At 45.1% G+C, this 17,147-nt stretch overlaps 1 protein-coding gene across 1 annotated transcript in view; it reads left to right on the forward strand.

Moving 5' to 3' along the window:
- The window catches only part of LOC144510892 (ectonucleotide pyrophosphatase/phosphodiesterase family member 7), a 40,968-nt gene that overhangs the window by 8,759 nt on the left and 15,062 nt on the right, over positions 1–17,147 (forward strand). Inside the window, exon 2 of the mRNA XM_078240954.1 lies at positions 7,620–7,765. Coding sequence (XP_078097080.1) covers positions 7,620–7,765 — 146 coding nt within the window. The remainder of the gene's footprint in view (positions 1–7,619; positions 7,766–17,147) is intronic.

Consider the following 17,147-nt stretch of genomic DNA (forward strand, 5'->3'; position numbering starts at 1 on the left):
AATGACCTGAATGAGGGCATAGAGGATGGGTTAGTAAATTTGCAGATGACGCTAAAGTCGGTGGAGTTGTGGACAATGCGGAAGGTTGTTGCAGGTTACAGAGGGACATAGATAAGCTGCAGAGCTGGACTGAGAGGTGGCAAATGGAGTTCAATGCGGAAAAGTGTGAGGTGATTCACTTTGGAAGGAGTAACAGGATTACAGAGTACTGGGCTAATGGTAAGATACTTGGTAGTGTGGATGAGCAGAGAGATCTCGGTGTCCATTTGCATAGATCCCTGAAAGTTGGCACCCAGATTGATAGGGTTGTTAAGAAGGCGTACGGAGTGTTGGTGAGGCCGCAGCTGGAATACTGTGTGCAGTTTTGGTCCCCTTGCGAAAGGATATATTGGCCTTGGAGGGAGTGCAGAGAAGGTTCACCAGGTTGATACCGGAGATGAGGGGTGTAGATTATGAGGAGAGATTGAGCAGATTAGGTTTGTACTCGTTGGAGTTTAGAAGGCTGAGGGGTGATCTTATAGAGGCATATAAGATAATGAAGGGGCTGGATAGGGTAGAAGTGGAGAGATTCTTTCCACTTAGAAAGGAAACCAGAACTAGAGGGCACAGCCTCAAAATAAAAGGGGGTCAGTTTAGGACAGAGTTGAGGAGGAACTTCTTCTCTCAGAGGGTGGTGAATCTCTGGAATTCTCTGCCCACTGAAGTGGTGGAGGCTACCTCGTTGAATATGTTTAAGTCACGGATAGATGGATTTCTGATCGGTAGGGGAAATAAGGATTATGGGGAGCAGGCGGGTAAGTGGAACTGATTCACTTCAGATCAGCCATGATCTTATTGAATGGCGGGGCAGGCTCGAGGGGCTAGATGGCCTACTCCTGCTCCTGTTTCTTATGTTCTTATGTTCTTTTATTGGTAGAGGGATTGAGTTTTGGAGCCAGGAGGTCATGTTGCAGCTGTACAAAACTCTGGTGCGGCCACACTTGGAGTATTGCGTACAGTTCTGGTCACCGCATTATAGGAAGGATGTGGAAGCATTGGAAAGGGTGCAGAGGAGATTTACTAGAATGTTGCCTGGTATGGTGGGAAGGTCTTATGTGGAAAGGCTGAGGGGCTTGAGGTTGTTTTTGTTAGAGAGAAGAAGGTTAAGAGGTGACTTAATAGAGGCATAGAAGATGATCAGAGGATTAGATAGGGTGGATAGTGAGAGCCTTTTTCCTCGGATGGTGATAGCTAGCATGAGGGGACATGGCTTTAAATTGAGGGGTGATAGATATAGGACAGATGTCAGAGGTAGGTTCTTCACTCAGAGTAGTAAGGGTGTGGAATGCCCTGCCTGCAGCAGTGGTGGACTCGCCAACATTAAATGGTCATTGGATAAACATAGGGATGATATTAGAATAGTGTAGGTTAGATGGGCTTTAGATTGGTTTCACTGGTCGGCGCAACATAGAGGGCCGAAGGGCCTGTACTGCGCTGTAATATTCTATGTTCTATGACCAGGTTTCCTAAACTGAACTAGTCCATTTGCCTGCGTTTGACCCATATCCCTCTAAACCTTTCCTATCCATGTATCTGTCCAAATGTATTTTAAATGCTGTAATTGTACCCGCCTCTACAACCTCCTCTGGCAGCTCATTCCATATATGCACCACTCTCTGTGTGACAAAATTGTCCCTCAGGTCCCTTTTAAATCTTTCCCCTCGTACCCTAAACCTATGCCTTCTTGTTTGAACTCCCCTTCCCTGGGGAAAAGATTCACCTTATCTATGGCCTCTCATGAGTTTATAAAAAATGTTATTCTAGTTAAATGTTGATTGTTATGAATCTGAAAATGAGCACGGTGCTTTAAATTTAGGGGGACCTTTGAGAACCCTTGGTCTGAACTGGGAAAATGCCAATTGTCACCATAGTGGGTGGAATTTTTCTCCCCCTCCACGGTGCACGCTCGCTGGCAGTGGAATCTTATGGTCCTGCTGTTGTCAACAGGGTTTCCTGTTGAACGGATCCCTTGCTGCTGGAAAACCCACGGCAGGAGTGCACTGTCGGTGGGATCGCAAGATCCTGCCGCTGTGAACAGTGTTCCATCAGTTATTTATAATCTATATAACGGACATTGTTTCTGACTATGCCTTTCACTGCCCATTGTCACCAGACACTGGAAAGACAATTTATTTAATCTGGAAGGTATCTCCCCTGCAGATTCCAAATAACTGCTAGAACATAATATCCTCTACAGTAGAATGATTTATAGGTCAACAGGGTTGATTTGCCCAATCTCCAGTCAACTATGTAATCTCAGCTGGCAATAAAGCAATCAGGAGTGGAGAAAAACTGTTGTTTGTAATTGCTATCTTCAATGTTCGGGTGTCTTAATCAGGTAGCCCAACTCTGGCTGAGCGTATATTGTGCAACGTCATCACAAGATTCCCTACTTCAACTGCCCTTCCCAAGACCTTTACTATTAGTCACCCAAAATGGAGGTTATCCTTCCCAAGTGTATTCTAGTTTAGAAAATCTGGTCATGTTGTGAGGTGTTAATTTCCACCACAGCCCTTTACCCGACATCCAGCCCCGAGGGGCACCAGACTCAATGAGAGGCGGGGGAGTTGCCTCTCCTAACGCAAACAGTGGACCTGCCTGGTCCCGCCCTGTGCTGATGGATGGAACTGTGGAAGTTGTTTGCGTTGCCCCTTGACCTCTGCCACACACTGGGTCCTGGGAATACGTCCCACACGGTCAGTTCTGCAATGTGCTGGGTAGGTCTCTGAAATACACTCAAACACTGCTTCCCATTGCAGAACCAGGGGAAGAGAAGTGAGATCTTGGATAATGTTTGGAGGGTGCTGCTTGCATCTGATTTTGGAGTAGGGGAAGGGTTGATCTCCGAACTTCAAATGTATCCTTACTTCATAGTGGATGAATCTGGTTGTGATTATTTCAGCACTTTTATTGTCTTTAATCCCATCCAATACCTACAGAAACAAGCTGATTGTTGCATCATCAAAAATCACAGCAGCACAGAATTGTTACAGTGAATAAGGGGGCTATTTGATCCATAGTGTCTTCATCACACTTTTCAGACAGAGTGAGATTTAGAACATAGAACATAGAACAGTACAGCACAGAACAGGCCCTTCGGCCCACGATGTTGTGCCGAGCTTTATCTGAAACCAAGATCAAGCTATCCCACTCCCTATCATCCTGGTGTGCTCCATGTGCCTATCCAATAACCGCTTAAATGTTCCTAAAGTGTCTGACTCCAGTATCACTGCAGGCAGTCCATTCCACACCCCAACCACTCTCTGCGTAAAGAACCTACCTCTGATATCCGTCCTGTATCTCCCACCACGAACCCTATAGTTATGCCCCCTTGTAATAGCTCCATCCACCCGAGGAAATAGTCTTTGAACGTTCACTCTATCTATCCCCTTCATCATTTTATACACCTCTATTAAGTCTCCCCTCAGCCTCCTCCGCTCCAGAGAGAATAGCCCTAGCTCCCTCAACCTTTCCTCATATGAACTACCCTCCAAACCAGGCAGCATCCTGGTAAATCTCCTCTGCACTCCTTCCAGCGCTTCCACATCCTTCCTATAGTGAGGTGACCAGAACTGCACACAATTTGGGTCCCCATCTTTTTAACGTTCAAAATGCATACTTGCTTATACATCATCTGTTGATGTGGTTTTTCATAGTGACTAAAATAAATGTTTCCTTTATGGTGCTGATCCACCTTTTGAATTTAACTTGAGATATTGCAATTTGTGCCCCCTTTGCTCTTTGATTTGTTTTTCCATTTCTCCACCCTCTCCTTTAACCTTTTGGGATCTTATTCAGATTTGATTCGTATAAGTCTCTTGATCTGCTGAAAGGAACTAGAATTTGAAAATATGTCTCCTCTAAAAATATCAACTAAACGTGCCTGTTTCCAGAGAGTAAGGTTTAATTTGAAATAATTAAAGTTGCAATACCTATACGTTTCTGCAAACGTCCTTTTGAATTTGAACTAACCTAAAGTAAATTTGAAAATTTAGGATTAATTATAAACTAAATGGTAATTAAATTGAAGTTGGTCTTTTGTTATTAAGAAACTAAAATCATGCCAGAGGACTGGAGCGTGGCGAATGTTGTTCCTCTGTTTAAGAAAGGGAATAGAAATGACCCTGGTAATTATAGACCGGTTAGTCTTACTTTGGTGGTTGATAAATTGATGGAAAAGGTCCTGAGGGATGGGATTTATGACCATTTAGAAAGATGCGGATTAATCCGGGATAGTCAGCACAGATTCGTGAAGGGCAAGTCGTGCCTCACAAATTTGATTGAATTTTTTGAGGAGGTAACTAAGTGTGTTGATGAAGGTAGGGCAGTTGATGTCATATACATGGATTTTAGTAAGGCGTTTGATAAGGTCCCCCATGGTCGGCTTATGATGAAAGTAAGGAGGTGTGGGATAGAGGGAAATTTGGCCGATTGGATAGGTAACTGGCTATCTGATCGAAGTCATGATGTGGAGATGCCGGCGTTGGACTGGGGTGAACACAGTAAGAAGTCTCACAACACCAGGTTAAAGTCCAACAGGTTTATTTGGTAGCAAATTGTTACAGTGTTTGCTACCAAATAAACCTGTTGGACTTTAACCGGTGTTGTGAGACTTCTTACTGTATCTGATCGAAGACAGAGGGTGGTGGTGGATGGAAAATTTTCGGACTGGAGACAGGTTGCTAGCGGAGTGCCACAGGGATCAGTGCTTGGTCCTCTGCTCTTTGTGATTTTTATCAATGACTTAGAGGAGGGGGCTGAAGGGTGGATCAGTAAATTTGCTGATGACACCAAGATTGGTGGAGTAGTGGATGAGGTGGAGGGCTGTTGTAGGCTGCAAAGAGACATAGATAGGATGCAAAGCTGGGCTGAAAAATGGCAAATGGAGTTTAACCCTGATAAATGTGAGGTGATTCATTTAGGTAGGGTTCTGAAGACTGTGGAGGAACAGAGAGATCTTGGGGTCCATTTCCACAGATCTCTAAAGGTTGCCACTCAAGTGGATAGAGCTGTGAAGAAGGTCTATAGTGTGTTAGCTTTTATTAACAGGGGGTTGGAGTTTAAGAGCCGTGGGGTTATGCTGCAACTGTACAGGACCTTGGTGAGACCACATTTGGAATATTGTGTGCAGTTCTGGTCACCTCACTATAAGAAGGATGTGGAAGCGCTGGAAAGAGTGCAGAGGAGATTTACCAGGATGCTGCCTGGTTTGAAGGGTAGGTCTTATGAGGAAAGGTTGAGGGAGCTAGGGCTGTTCTCTCTGGAGTGGAGGAGGCTGAGGGGAGACTTAATAGAGGTTTATAAAATGATGAAGGGGATAGATAGAGTGAACGTTCAAAGACTATTTCCTCGGGTGGATGGAGCTATTACAAGGGGGAATAACTATAGGGTTCATGGTGGGAGATATAGGAAGGATATCAGAGGTAGGTCCTTTACGCAGAGAGTGGTTGGGGTGTGGAATGGACTGCCTGCAGTGATAGTGGAGTCAGACACTTTAGGAACATTTAAGCGGTTATTGGATAGGCACATGGAGCACACCAGGATGATAGGGAGTGGGATAGCTTGATCTTGGTTTCAGATAAAGCTCAGCACAACATCGTGGGCTGAAGGGCCTGTACTGTGCTGTACTGTTCTATGTTCTATGTCATACTTTAGTGTATAATAGAGCACTGTTAATACATATGCAATTATAACAACCTGTTTCACAATTGCTTATCGTGAGTTTGAATCAAAGCCGCAGTTCAATAACTGCAGTGTCTGTTGGGCACCAGCTACATCTGCAGCAGTTGGGAAAGAGCCACACATGCACAGTTTGTCTATTTTTATGTCTTTAGGCCAGGAACTGGCCCTGTGCACGTGTGAAGTAAAGGAAGTGATGAAATGAAATGGTGCTAAACTGAAGGTCAGGTGACCTGAACAACTATTTGAGAGAGGGTGTCCCACGACACAGGGATAGGGACAGAGAGAAGATCCCAAACCAAGGAGGAGGTCCCAAACCAATGAATGGGAGAGGAAGAGGACCCAGAAGAAGGCCCCAGGTAAGGGACAAGGATAGAGATCAAAAACAGATGCTGTTCAGTAAAGTTGGGAGAAAATGTCTACAGGGAGAAGACATGAAGAGAAACAGATTTTACAGAAGACCTGAAGATCCAAGAGGACAGCCAAAGGGTTGTGACTCTATGCTGTGGGCTGTATGGGCAAAAGTGACCCTTTTGAAGCAGTGGTATTTTCCATGGCCGAAGATCTCAAAGTGTGTTTGGAAGGTGAAGCATTGGTGTATGTGGAGATTCAGAAGAAAGGTGTCTCAGAAAGTGAGATTGAAATCCTGGAGGTGGATCCTTTTTGAAGACATTGGAGTGGAAGTGATTTTTTGGAGAAAATTCCAAGGTGAGTTCTTCAAGTATGGAGATTGGAAACCATCATGAGAAAGATAGTTTCAATGAAACGGAGTGCCTCATGATGTGACAAGCATCTGGATGGTTGTTGAGAAATCCATAAGATTTGCTTTGGTCACATTTGTCATTTATTTTAAAGTTTTATTTATTAGTCACAGGTAGGCTTATATTCACACTGTAATGAAGTTACTGTGAAAATGCCTTTGTCGCCACACTCCGGCACCTGTTCGAGTACACTGAGGAAGAATTTAGCATGGCCAATCCACCTAACCTACACATCTTTGGACTGTGGGAGGAAACCCACGCAGACATGAGGAGAATGTGCAAACTCCACACAGACAATGGCCCAAGCTGGGAATTGAACCTGGGCTCCTGGCGCTGTGGGGCAGCAATGCTAACCACTGTGCCACCATGCTGTGTATTGTGTCTGACCACAGTTTGCCAGTTGGTTCACATGTATTGCATATTTAGCCTGAATATTAGAGTTTCACATATTTTTTATTTTATCTTTCCGAAGTAGTGTGTGTATCTGTAATACTATGTAAACAATCATGAATATTTGCATCATTTTCTTCGTATTGAAAACGTTCCAATTTTTTTGTTTGGTATAATATCAATTTTTCTTGCTTAATAGATGTCTTATTCTTTGTGTTAAAAGTTTGTCTGTAGACACCAGTGAATTTGTTTACTAACTTTCTTCCACATATTCTAAAAAAAAAGGATCAATCAAGCCAGGTTTCAATTTGGGATCTGAGTTGTCCAGTAGCTGGAATCAGAACACCTCATTTCTAATGCTTTTGCTACTCTGCTTCTCTGTTGCCAGACTCTCACTTCTGTGCTTTCCTAACCTCCAGCTTCTGCAATTCTTTCCTGGCCTCTGAAATGCGGAGAACATAGTGACCAACTTCCTCTGACTGCCTGCAGCTGCTTTTGCATGTTGGTCTCTCACTCTGTTTTGTCTCAGGCCTGTGCTCTTTCTCAACACATTTCTATAAAATGTACTGAGAAGGGGAGGATATCATCTACTAATTTAAACATAACATTGACTATTCAGTTTACAAATAGGAACAGAAATGGTTTCTGAGTGGTTAATAGTCTGCTTATTTAGCTGCTTGAACTTGTATCAAATTGGTGTTTATTATTTTTGGTTCAGTAGTTTCAAGTTACATTCTTCCTTTTTCATAGGACGATGGATTCAAGATCATGGTGTTGTCCACAATATGTATTTCAACACTACAACCCAAATGAAACTGCCACATAAATTCACACTCAGAAGATCATCATGGTGGGACAATGGAGTACTTCCTCTCTGGATTACAGCTCAAAATCAGGTCCGTTTGGAATCTGTAGACAAAACAACATGGATTTTCCTTTTATGGGAGTCTTTTTGTCCACTTTAATTGGAAAGGTTATATACACGTCATGGTGTTTATGTATTCACAAATTACGGAACTGTTACAGCACAGAAGGAGGTCATGTCTCCACTGGCTCTCAAAGAACAATTTCTTTGTCCCATTCCCCATCTTCATCTGTCTGGGTAACTCTCCTTTTCAGATAATAATCAAATTCCCTTTTCAAAGCCTCCGTTGAATCTGTCTCCACCACATTCACACACAGTGCGTTCCAGATCCTAACCACTCGCTGTGTGAATCTGTCTCCACCACATTCACACACAGTGCGTTCCAGATCCTAACCACTCGCTGTGTGAATCTGTCTCCACCACACTCTCACACAGTACATTCCAGATCCTAATCACTCGCTGTGTGAATCTGTCTCCACCACACTCTCACACAGTACATTCCAGATCCTAACCACTCGCTGTGTGAATCTGTCTCCACCACACTCACACACAGTACATTCCAGATCCTAACCACTCGCTGTGTGAATCTGTCTCCACCACACTCTCACACAGTACATTCCAGATCCTAACCACTCGCTGTGTGAATCTGTCTCCACCACACTCTCAGACAGTGCATTCCAGATCCTAACCACTCGCTGTGTGAATCTGCCTCCACCACACTCTCACACAGTACATTCCAGATCCTAACCACTCGCTGTGTGAATCTGTCTCCACCACACTCTCACACAGTACATTCCAGATCCTAATCACTCGCTGTGTGAATCTGTCTCCACCACACTCTCACACAGTACATTCCAGATCCTAACCATTCGCTGTGTGAATCTGTCTCCACCACACTCTCAGACAGTACATTCCAGATCCTCACCACTCACTGTGTGAATCTGTCTCCACCACACTCTCACACAGTACATTCCAGATCCTAACCACTCGCTGTGTGAATCTGTCTCCACCACACTCTCACACAGTACATTCCAGATCCTAACCACTCGCTGTGTGAATCTGTCTCCACCACACTCTCACACAGTACATTCCAGATCCTAATCACTGGCTGTGTGAATCTGTCTCCACCACACTCTCACACAGTACATTCCAGATCCTAACCACTTGCTGTGTGAATCTGTCTCCACCACACTCTCACACAGTGCATTCCAGATCCTAACCACTTGCTGTGTGAATCTGTCTCCACCACACTCTCACACAGTACATTCCAGGTCCTCACGACTCGCTGTGTGAATCTGTCTCCACCACACTCTCACACAGTACATTCCAGATCCTAATCACTGACTGTGTGAATCTGTCTCCACCACACTCTCACACAGTACATTCCAGATCCTAACCACTCGCTGTGTAAATCTGTCTCCACCACACTCTCACACAGTACATTCCAGATCCTAACCACTCGCTGTGTGAATCTGTCTCCACCACACTCTCACACAGTACATTCCAGATCCTAACCACTCGCTGTGTGAATCTGTCTCCACCACACTCTCACACAGTACATTCCAGATCCTAATCACTGGCTGTGTGAATCTGTCTCCACCACACTCTCACACAGTACATTCCAGATCCTAACCACTCGCTGTGTGAATCTGTCTCCACCACACTCTCAGACAGTACATTCCAGATCCTAACCACTCGCTGTGTGAATCTGTCTCCACCACACTCTCAGACAGTACATTCCAGATCCTAACCACTCGCTGTGTGAATCTGTCTCCACCACACTCTCACACAGTACATTCCAGATCCTAATCACTTGCTGTGTGAATCTGTCTCCACCACACTCTCACACAGTACATTCCAGGTCCTCACCACTCGCTGTGTGAATCTGTCTCCACCACACTCTCACACAGTACATTCCAGATCCTAATCACTGACTGTGTGAATCTGTCTCCACCACACTCTCACACAGTACATTCCAGATCCTAACCACTCGCTGTGTGAATCTGTCTCCACCACACTCTCACACAGTACATTCCAGATCCTAACCACTCGCTGTGTGAATCTGTCTCCACCACACTCTCACACAGTACATTCCAGATCCTAACCACTCGCTGTGTGAATCTGTCTCCACCACACTCTCAGACAGTACATTTCAGATCCTAACCACTCGCTGTGTGAATCTGTCTCCACCACACTCTCAGACAGTACATTCCTGATCCTAATCACTGACTGTGTGAATCTGTCTCCACCACACTCTCACACAGTACATTCCAGATCCTAACCACTCGCTGTGTGAATCTGTCTCCACCACACTCTCAGACAGTACATTCCAGATCCTAACCACTCGCTGTGTGAATCTGTCTCCACCACACTCTCAGGCAGTACATTCTAGATCCTAACCACTCGCTGTGTGAATCTGTCTCCATCACACTCACACACAGTACATTCCAGATCCTAATCACTTGCTGTGTGAATCTGTCTCCACCACACTCTCACACAGTACATTCCAGATCCTAACCACTCGCTGTGTGAATCTGTCTCCACCACACTCTCACACAGTACATTCCAGATCCTAATCACTTGCTGTGTGAATCTGTCTCCACCACACTCTCACACAGTACATTCCAGATCCTAACCACTCGCTGTGTGAATCTGTCTCCACCACACTCTCAGACAGTACATTCCAGATCCTAACCACTCCCAACTGAAATAATTTTTTCCCAGGTCTCCATTTCTTTTTTTTGTCAATTACTTTAAACCTATGTCCTTTTATTCCTGATTTATCCACCAGTGGGAACAGTTTCTCCCTATTTACTTTGTTCGGACACCTCATGTTTTAAAACACTTATATCAAATCTCTTCTCAACCGTCTCTTCTTCAAGGAAATCCCAACGTTGCCAACTGGGACTTAAGAAAATTGAGATAATAGCATCAGAGTGTTTCCATGCTTCTCTCCTGCTCCCAGCAGGAGTTTTCTGGCTTGGGTTACTACTGCAATCAGCAACCTACAGCCAATTAAGCCAAGAAAAGGCTCCCCAAATTTCCAAATATAAGACTATAAGATATCAGAGCAGAATTAGGCCATTCAGCCCATTGAGTCGGCTCCACCATTCAATCATAGAAATCATAGAAATCATAGAAACCCTACAGTGCAGAAGGAGGCCATTCGGCCCATCGAGTCTGCACCGACCACAATCCCACCCAGGCCCTACCCCCACATATTTTACCCGCTAATTCCTCTAACTACGCATCTCAGGGACAATTTGTAACCTGGCCAATCAACCTAACCTGCACATCTTTGGACTGTGGGAGGAAACCGGAGCAGATCATGGCCGATAAGTTTCTCAACCCCATTCTCCTGCCTTTTCACCATAACCTTTGATTTGCTTACCAATCTAGAACATCTGTTTTAACTACACACAATGACCTGGCCTCCACAGCCTTCTGTGGCAACGAATTGCACAGGTTCACCACCCTCTGGCTGAAGAAAACCTCCTCATCTCAGTTCTAAAGGGTCGTCCCTTTACTCTGAGGCTGTGCCCTTGGATCCTAGTCTCTTCAACTAATGGAAACATCTTCTCCACATCCTCTCTATTTCAATTTTCTGTAAGTTTCAATGAGATTCCCCTCTCTCATCCTTCCAAACTCCATCGAGTGCAGACCCAGAGTCCTCAAACGCTCCTCATACGTCAAGCCTTTCATTCCGTGATCATTCTCGTGAACCTTCTCTGGACCCTCTCCAAAGCCAGCACATCCTTCTTTCGATGTGGGACCAAAATTGCTCAGAATATTCCAAATGTGGTATGATCAGGGCCTTATAAGGCCTCAGCAGTACATTCCTGCATTTGTATTCTAATCGTCTCGAAATGAATGCTAACATTGCATTTGCCTTCCTGACTACCAACTCAACCTATAAATATACCTGCATTTTCCTGGAATGGACTGCTTTTTACTTGCTGTGTTGGAGCCCAGCAATTACTTGGAGGCAGCCTCCTGGCAGCAGATGGAGAATCCATCAGAACTTTCTCTCAATGCCTCAGTGAAGGAGCTATAAAGAGGAAAAGGCCACAGCTGCATCTACTATAATTTCTGTGACAGGCTTCCCTCTCCACTTTGAAGGCTCTCACAGCTGTTAGTCTTCTATTATTAAGTTCTCTGCAGGCATCTCCATTTTGAGGCACTGTTCTTTCTGCCTCATTATTGCAACTGCCAGCCATACAGCAATGTGAGCCTCTGATAGGGCCTCCAGAACCTTTCTTCAATCCTTAATGGTATGGTTGCATCTAAATTGGCTACTTCTCAGAAAGTCACCAAAGTTGGAGGACAGGGTCAGGACTCAAGGTTCGATCAAGGATCAGGATCAGGGTTCGATTCCCGGCTTGGGTCACTGTCTGTGTGGAGTTTGCACATTCTCCTCGTGTCTGCGTGGGTTTCCTCCGGATGCTCCGGTTTCCTCCCACAGTCCAAAGGTGTGCGGGTTAGGTTGATTGGCCATGCTAAAAAAAATTGCCCTTAATGTCCTGAGATGCGTAGGTTAGAGGGATTAGTGGGTAAAATATGTAGGGATATGGGGGTAGGGCCTGGGTGGGATTGTGGTCGGTGCAGACTTGATGGGCTGAATGGCTTCTTTCTGTACTGTAGGGATTCTATATTTCTATATTTCTATATTTCAATATTTCAAAAATGATCTCAACTTTGGGCTTTCAAATACAACGGGAAAATTCAGCTTATTAACTCTTGAATATTGCTGACAAAAGAGTCTTGCTATCAAAGCTTTTTGTCTTGCACTCATCAGGACAGCCATGCAGGAATAACAATAGCAAAAAGAACAATGATTTATATTGCATGAGAAGATGGAGTATAAATTGTTCCCATTACTTTTGATAACAACTGAGTCATAGATTTATACAGCACTAAAAGGCCCTTCGGCCCATCAAGTCTGCACCGATAATAACTACCACTAAAGGCGCGCTAATCCCATTTTCCTGCACTTGTCCCACATCCTTGAATATTATGATATTTCAAGTGTGGAATAACTCCTCCGAGGCCAGTGTCCCTTCACCAAATTTAGATTTATTTACATAGTAAGCAATACTCAGACAGGTACTTCCTCGTACAGATTATAAACCTAGAGTCCCAGTAACCCTGATACTCCACATTATGTACATATGCAGGGCTCCCTGATTGGACAAGCTAGTAGTTCCTTAATCGGGGAGCTCGTATTCTAAGAGGTCCACATTGCGGGCTTCGTTAAAGTCATTACATCCCTCCCCTCAAGGTCCATGGAACCTCGGCAGTTCGTTCACCTCGAGTGTCTCGAGGCATTTCAGCACCCGATCAGTTCCTCAAGCTTGGTGTCTGATGTAGGTGGGGTGTAGCAAACTGGTGCTCCTCTCCTTTGCTTAAGAGCACCATGCAGGGGTTCACTCCCTTCTTCTGGTGGTAAGGGAGTAGATGTGGTTACTTCTGTCATGTCCATTTCAGACTCAGAGGTTCCAACGATTTGAGATGAAGAGCGTGCTGGCAAGTCCCGGAAATTTTTCCGAAGATCGCAGCATTGTTCCTGAATGGCCGGAGAATTTAAAGTTTTCAAATGTGGACTTTGTGTGAAACCAGTCCTGTCCTCGAGTTAACCTTACCTTGTAACCGCGTGAGGCCATTCCCATCATTCTTTAATAACACCCTATCGCCTGCCTTTAAGTGTCTCTCCTGGCTGGTGCTGTTGTAGGCTCAGCACTGAGCTTCTTTCCACCCTCCCCTTCAGATTCGGGAAGACCAGGCTCAACCTGGTACGGAGTCATCTGCCCATTAGCAACTGGGCTATTTCGGTAATTGCATGGGGGGGGTTGTCCTGTAATCGAACAGTAATGTGGAAAGTTTGGTGCCCAAAGAGGCTGCAGGCTGTTTCTTTAATCCTGCTTTCAAGGTCTGGATCGCTCTTTCTGCAAGACCACTCGACGATGGATGGTATGGTGCTCTCCTCATGTGTCGAATTCCATTCAGCTTCAGAAAATAGGTGAATTCCTGGCAGGTAAAGGAAGGTCCATTGTTGGAAACCAGCACCTCTAGATTCCGTGAGTCACGAAGGAGGCACGAGGTTTCTCTACTGTCATTCCCGTATTCGACGAATGCACCCTGTGTATGTCCATCCATTTGGAATGAGTATCTACAATTACAAGGAACATTGAGCCCATGAACAAACCAGCATAATCCATGTGTAGTCAAGTCCATGGGAACATAGGAATTGGAAGCAGAATTCAGCCCTTTGAGTCTGCTCCGCCATTCAATCGGATCATGGCTGATCTCTCCCTGCTCTCAAATCCACCTCCCCGTATCCCTTGTTTTATTACACCCTCCCTTGGCCATTCCCAAGGGTGTAGAGGAGCAGACGGTGGTAACTTCTGTCCTTGTTGGCATTGCTGACACTGACGCAGGAGCAAATATCCGTATCCATGCCTCACCACCAGACATATCCCCTTGAGAACATCATCAATTTTGTCACTCCTGGGTGGCCATGATGAAGTTCAGGCAGAATGGGATGGTGGCCCTGGCTTGGGAGGACAAATCTTGATCCCCATAAAAGAGTATGACATCTTCAATGGTGAGCTGCTCTGTCTGACTCCAATATGGATGGAATTCGGACTGTAATGGCCTTTTTGTTTCCTGCGTCAATACTAGCTCATCAACTTAGTGAGGACTGGGTCTTTTTAGTCCACAGTTTAATATTGTTTGCTGCCACTGGTAGAGTGGGGAATCAATTGGTAATTGTAGGTGGCCACCGCTGGATTCGAGTGGTTGCTATAGGAGGCGCCGCCTTGTCCTCCCTTAGCCGTCCCAGTAGGGGCTTGTGGTCTGTAATAATGATGTAATTCTGCCAATAAAGGTACTGGTGTGATTTTTTCACACTAGATATCACCACCAATCTTTCTTTTTCGCTGTGAGCAAATTTGCATTCCATGATAGCCAAGGTTGTGGAAGTGTACGCAATTGGGCATTTGTCTCCGTTTGGCCACCTATGTGCCAGTATCACCCCATCCCATACGGGATTCATCACAGGCCAGTAATAGTTCCTTCTTGGGATCATAATGTAAAGTAAGCAAAGTTCATTTAAAGTAAAGTAAAGTTTATTTATTAGTCACAAGTAGGCTTACATGAACACTGCAATGAAGTTACTGTGAAAATCCCCTAGTCACCACACTAATGGGCCAGAAGGTTCAATGCGGAAAGCTGTTGCTTTACCTTATTGAAAGCCAAGGATCAGTCCCAAGGCTGATTGGTTTTTTTTAGCAGTTAGTGTAATGGGGCCAGGATGGAGGCAAGTTTGGGTATACATTTCCTGCAGTAGGAGTCCAGAGCAAATTTTATGGAACACTGATTCTCTGGTCACCAATACGGTTGCACCCATATTGACCTCCAATAGTACTGGATATCCATTTGATTAAGTCTGGTTTGAACATCTATATACAATGCACTTGTTCTAAATTGGATGTAGGTGGGCCTTTCAGGGTGTGAACTTTCCTGGATACTGGCCTACCAGTTGTTTTTTCTAAATATCGGTCTTGTAGGACTTCTTTGGTGTTTTGATTCTACATACCAGCAACAATTACAATGCACTACTGGGCAGGATTCTGAAGGGGCTGTTTGGTCAAAATTTGGCTTTGTGCTGTGGGCAGATTTGGAGTTATGTGTATCTGGATATTTCCTGAATGAGGCTATGAAATTGTCTGCACTCAAACGGTGGTCCCTGAACTCAGTTGAACTGACACGGGAGTCCGCTTCCATTGGGATATCTTGCAAATCATATGCTCCCCTTGCAGCATTTTCCAATGATAAAGCCAGCTGTAGCGTCTGTTTGAAGTCCAGTTGAGCTTCAGCAATAGGCGTCTTTGAATAGTTAGGGCGGGAGGCAACATGGTTTTGTGAAGGGGAAGTCATGTCTCACTAACTTGATCGAGTTTTTCAAGGAAGTGACGAAGATGATTGATGAGAGTAGGGCAGTGGATGTTGTCCACGTGGACTTCAATAAGGCCTTTGACAAGGTCCATCATGGCAGACTGATACAGAAGGTGAAGTTGCACGGGACCAGAGGTGAGCTGGGAAGATGGATACAGAACTGGCTTGGCCATAGAAAACAGAGGGTAGCAGTGGAAAGGTGTGTTTCTAATGGAGGGCTATGACTAGTGGTGTTCCTCAGGGATCAGTGCTGGGACCTTTGCTGTTTGTAATATATACAAATGAATTGGAGGAAAATGTAACTGGCTTGATTAGTAAGTTTCTGGACGACACCAAGGTTGGTGGAATTGCGGATAGTGATGAGGACCGTCAGAGGATACAGCAAGTTATAGATCGGTTGGAGACTTGGGCAGAGAGATGGCAGATGGAGTTTAATCTGGACAAATGTGAGGTAATGCATTTTGGAAAGTCTAATACAGATAGGAAGGATACAGTAAATGGCAAAACCCTTAAGAGTATTGATAGCACTGCTGTCTCACAGCGCCAGGGACCCGGGTTTAATTCCGGCCTCGGGTCACTGTCTGTGTGGAGTTTGCACATTCTCCCCATGTCTGCGTGGGTTTCCTCCCACAGTCCAAAGATATGCGGGTTAGGTTGATTAGCTATGCTGAGTTGACCCTAGTGTCAGGGCATTAGCAGGGTGGATGTATGGGGTTACAGGGGTGGGACCTAGGTGGGGCTGTGGTCAGTGCGGGCTCAATAGGCCAAATGGACTCCTTCTGTACTGTAAGGATTCTATTCTATGATAGGCAGAGGGATCAGGGTGTACGGGTACACAGGTCACTGATGGTGGCAACGCAGGTGGAGAAGGTAGTCAAAAAGGCATATGGCATGCTTCCCTTCCTCGGCTGGGGCATTGAGTTTAAAAATTGGCAAGTCATGTTGCAGCTTTATACAGCGGTATGGTGGCACAGTGATTAGCACCTCTGCCTCACAGCGCCAAGGATCCGGGTTCAATTCCCGGCTTGAGTCACAGACTGTGCAGAGTCTACATGTTCTCCCTGTGTCTGTGTGGGTTTCCTCTGGGTGCTCCGGTCCAACGCCGGCATCTCCACATCATGACTACCATCGACACCGCAAACTGCCGGCTCCAAGTGGAGAGGATCTCCAAGAAGATCGCGCATATCGACACAGACATCAAGTTTCTACAAACATGCAAGAAGGTAGCAGTATTCTGTAACTTGATTTTGTGTCTGTGCCCTGTTTGAGAGCACATTTCCACTCCATCTGACGAAGGAGCAGCGCTCCGAAAGCTAATGGTATTTGCTACCAAATAAACCTGTTGGACTTTAACCTGGTGTTGTTAAAGCTCCGGTTTCATCCACCATTCCGAAAGACGTGCTGGTTAGGCACATTGGTGATACTAAATCCTCACTCAGTCCCCGAACAGGTGCTGGAGT

This window comes from Mustelus asterias, chromosome 23 (assembly GCF_964213995.1).
Source record: "Mustelus asterias chromosome 23, sMusAst1.hap1.1, whole genome shotgun sequence".
Lineage (NCBI taxonomy): Eukaryota > Metazoa > Chordata > Chondrichthyes > Carcharhiniformes > Triakidae > Mustelus > Mustelus asterias.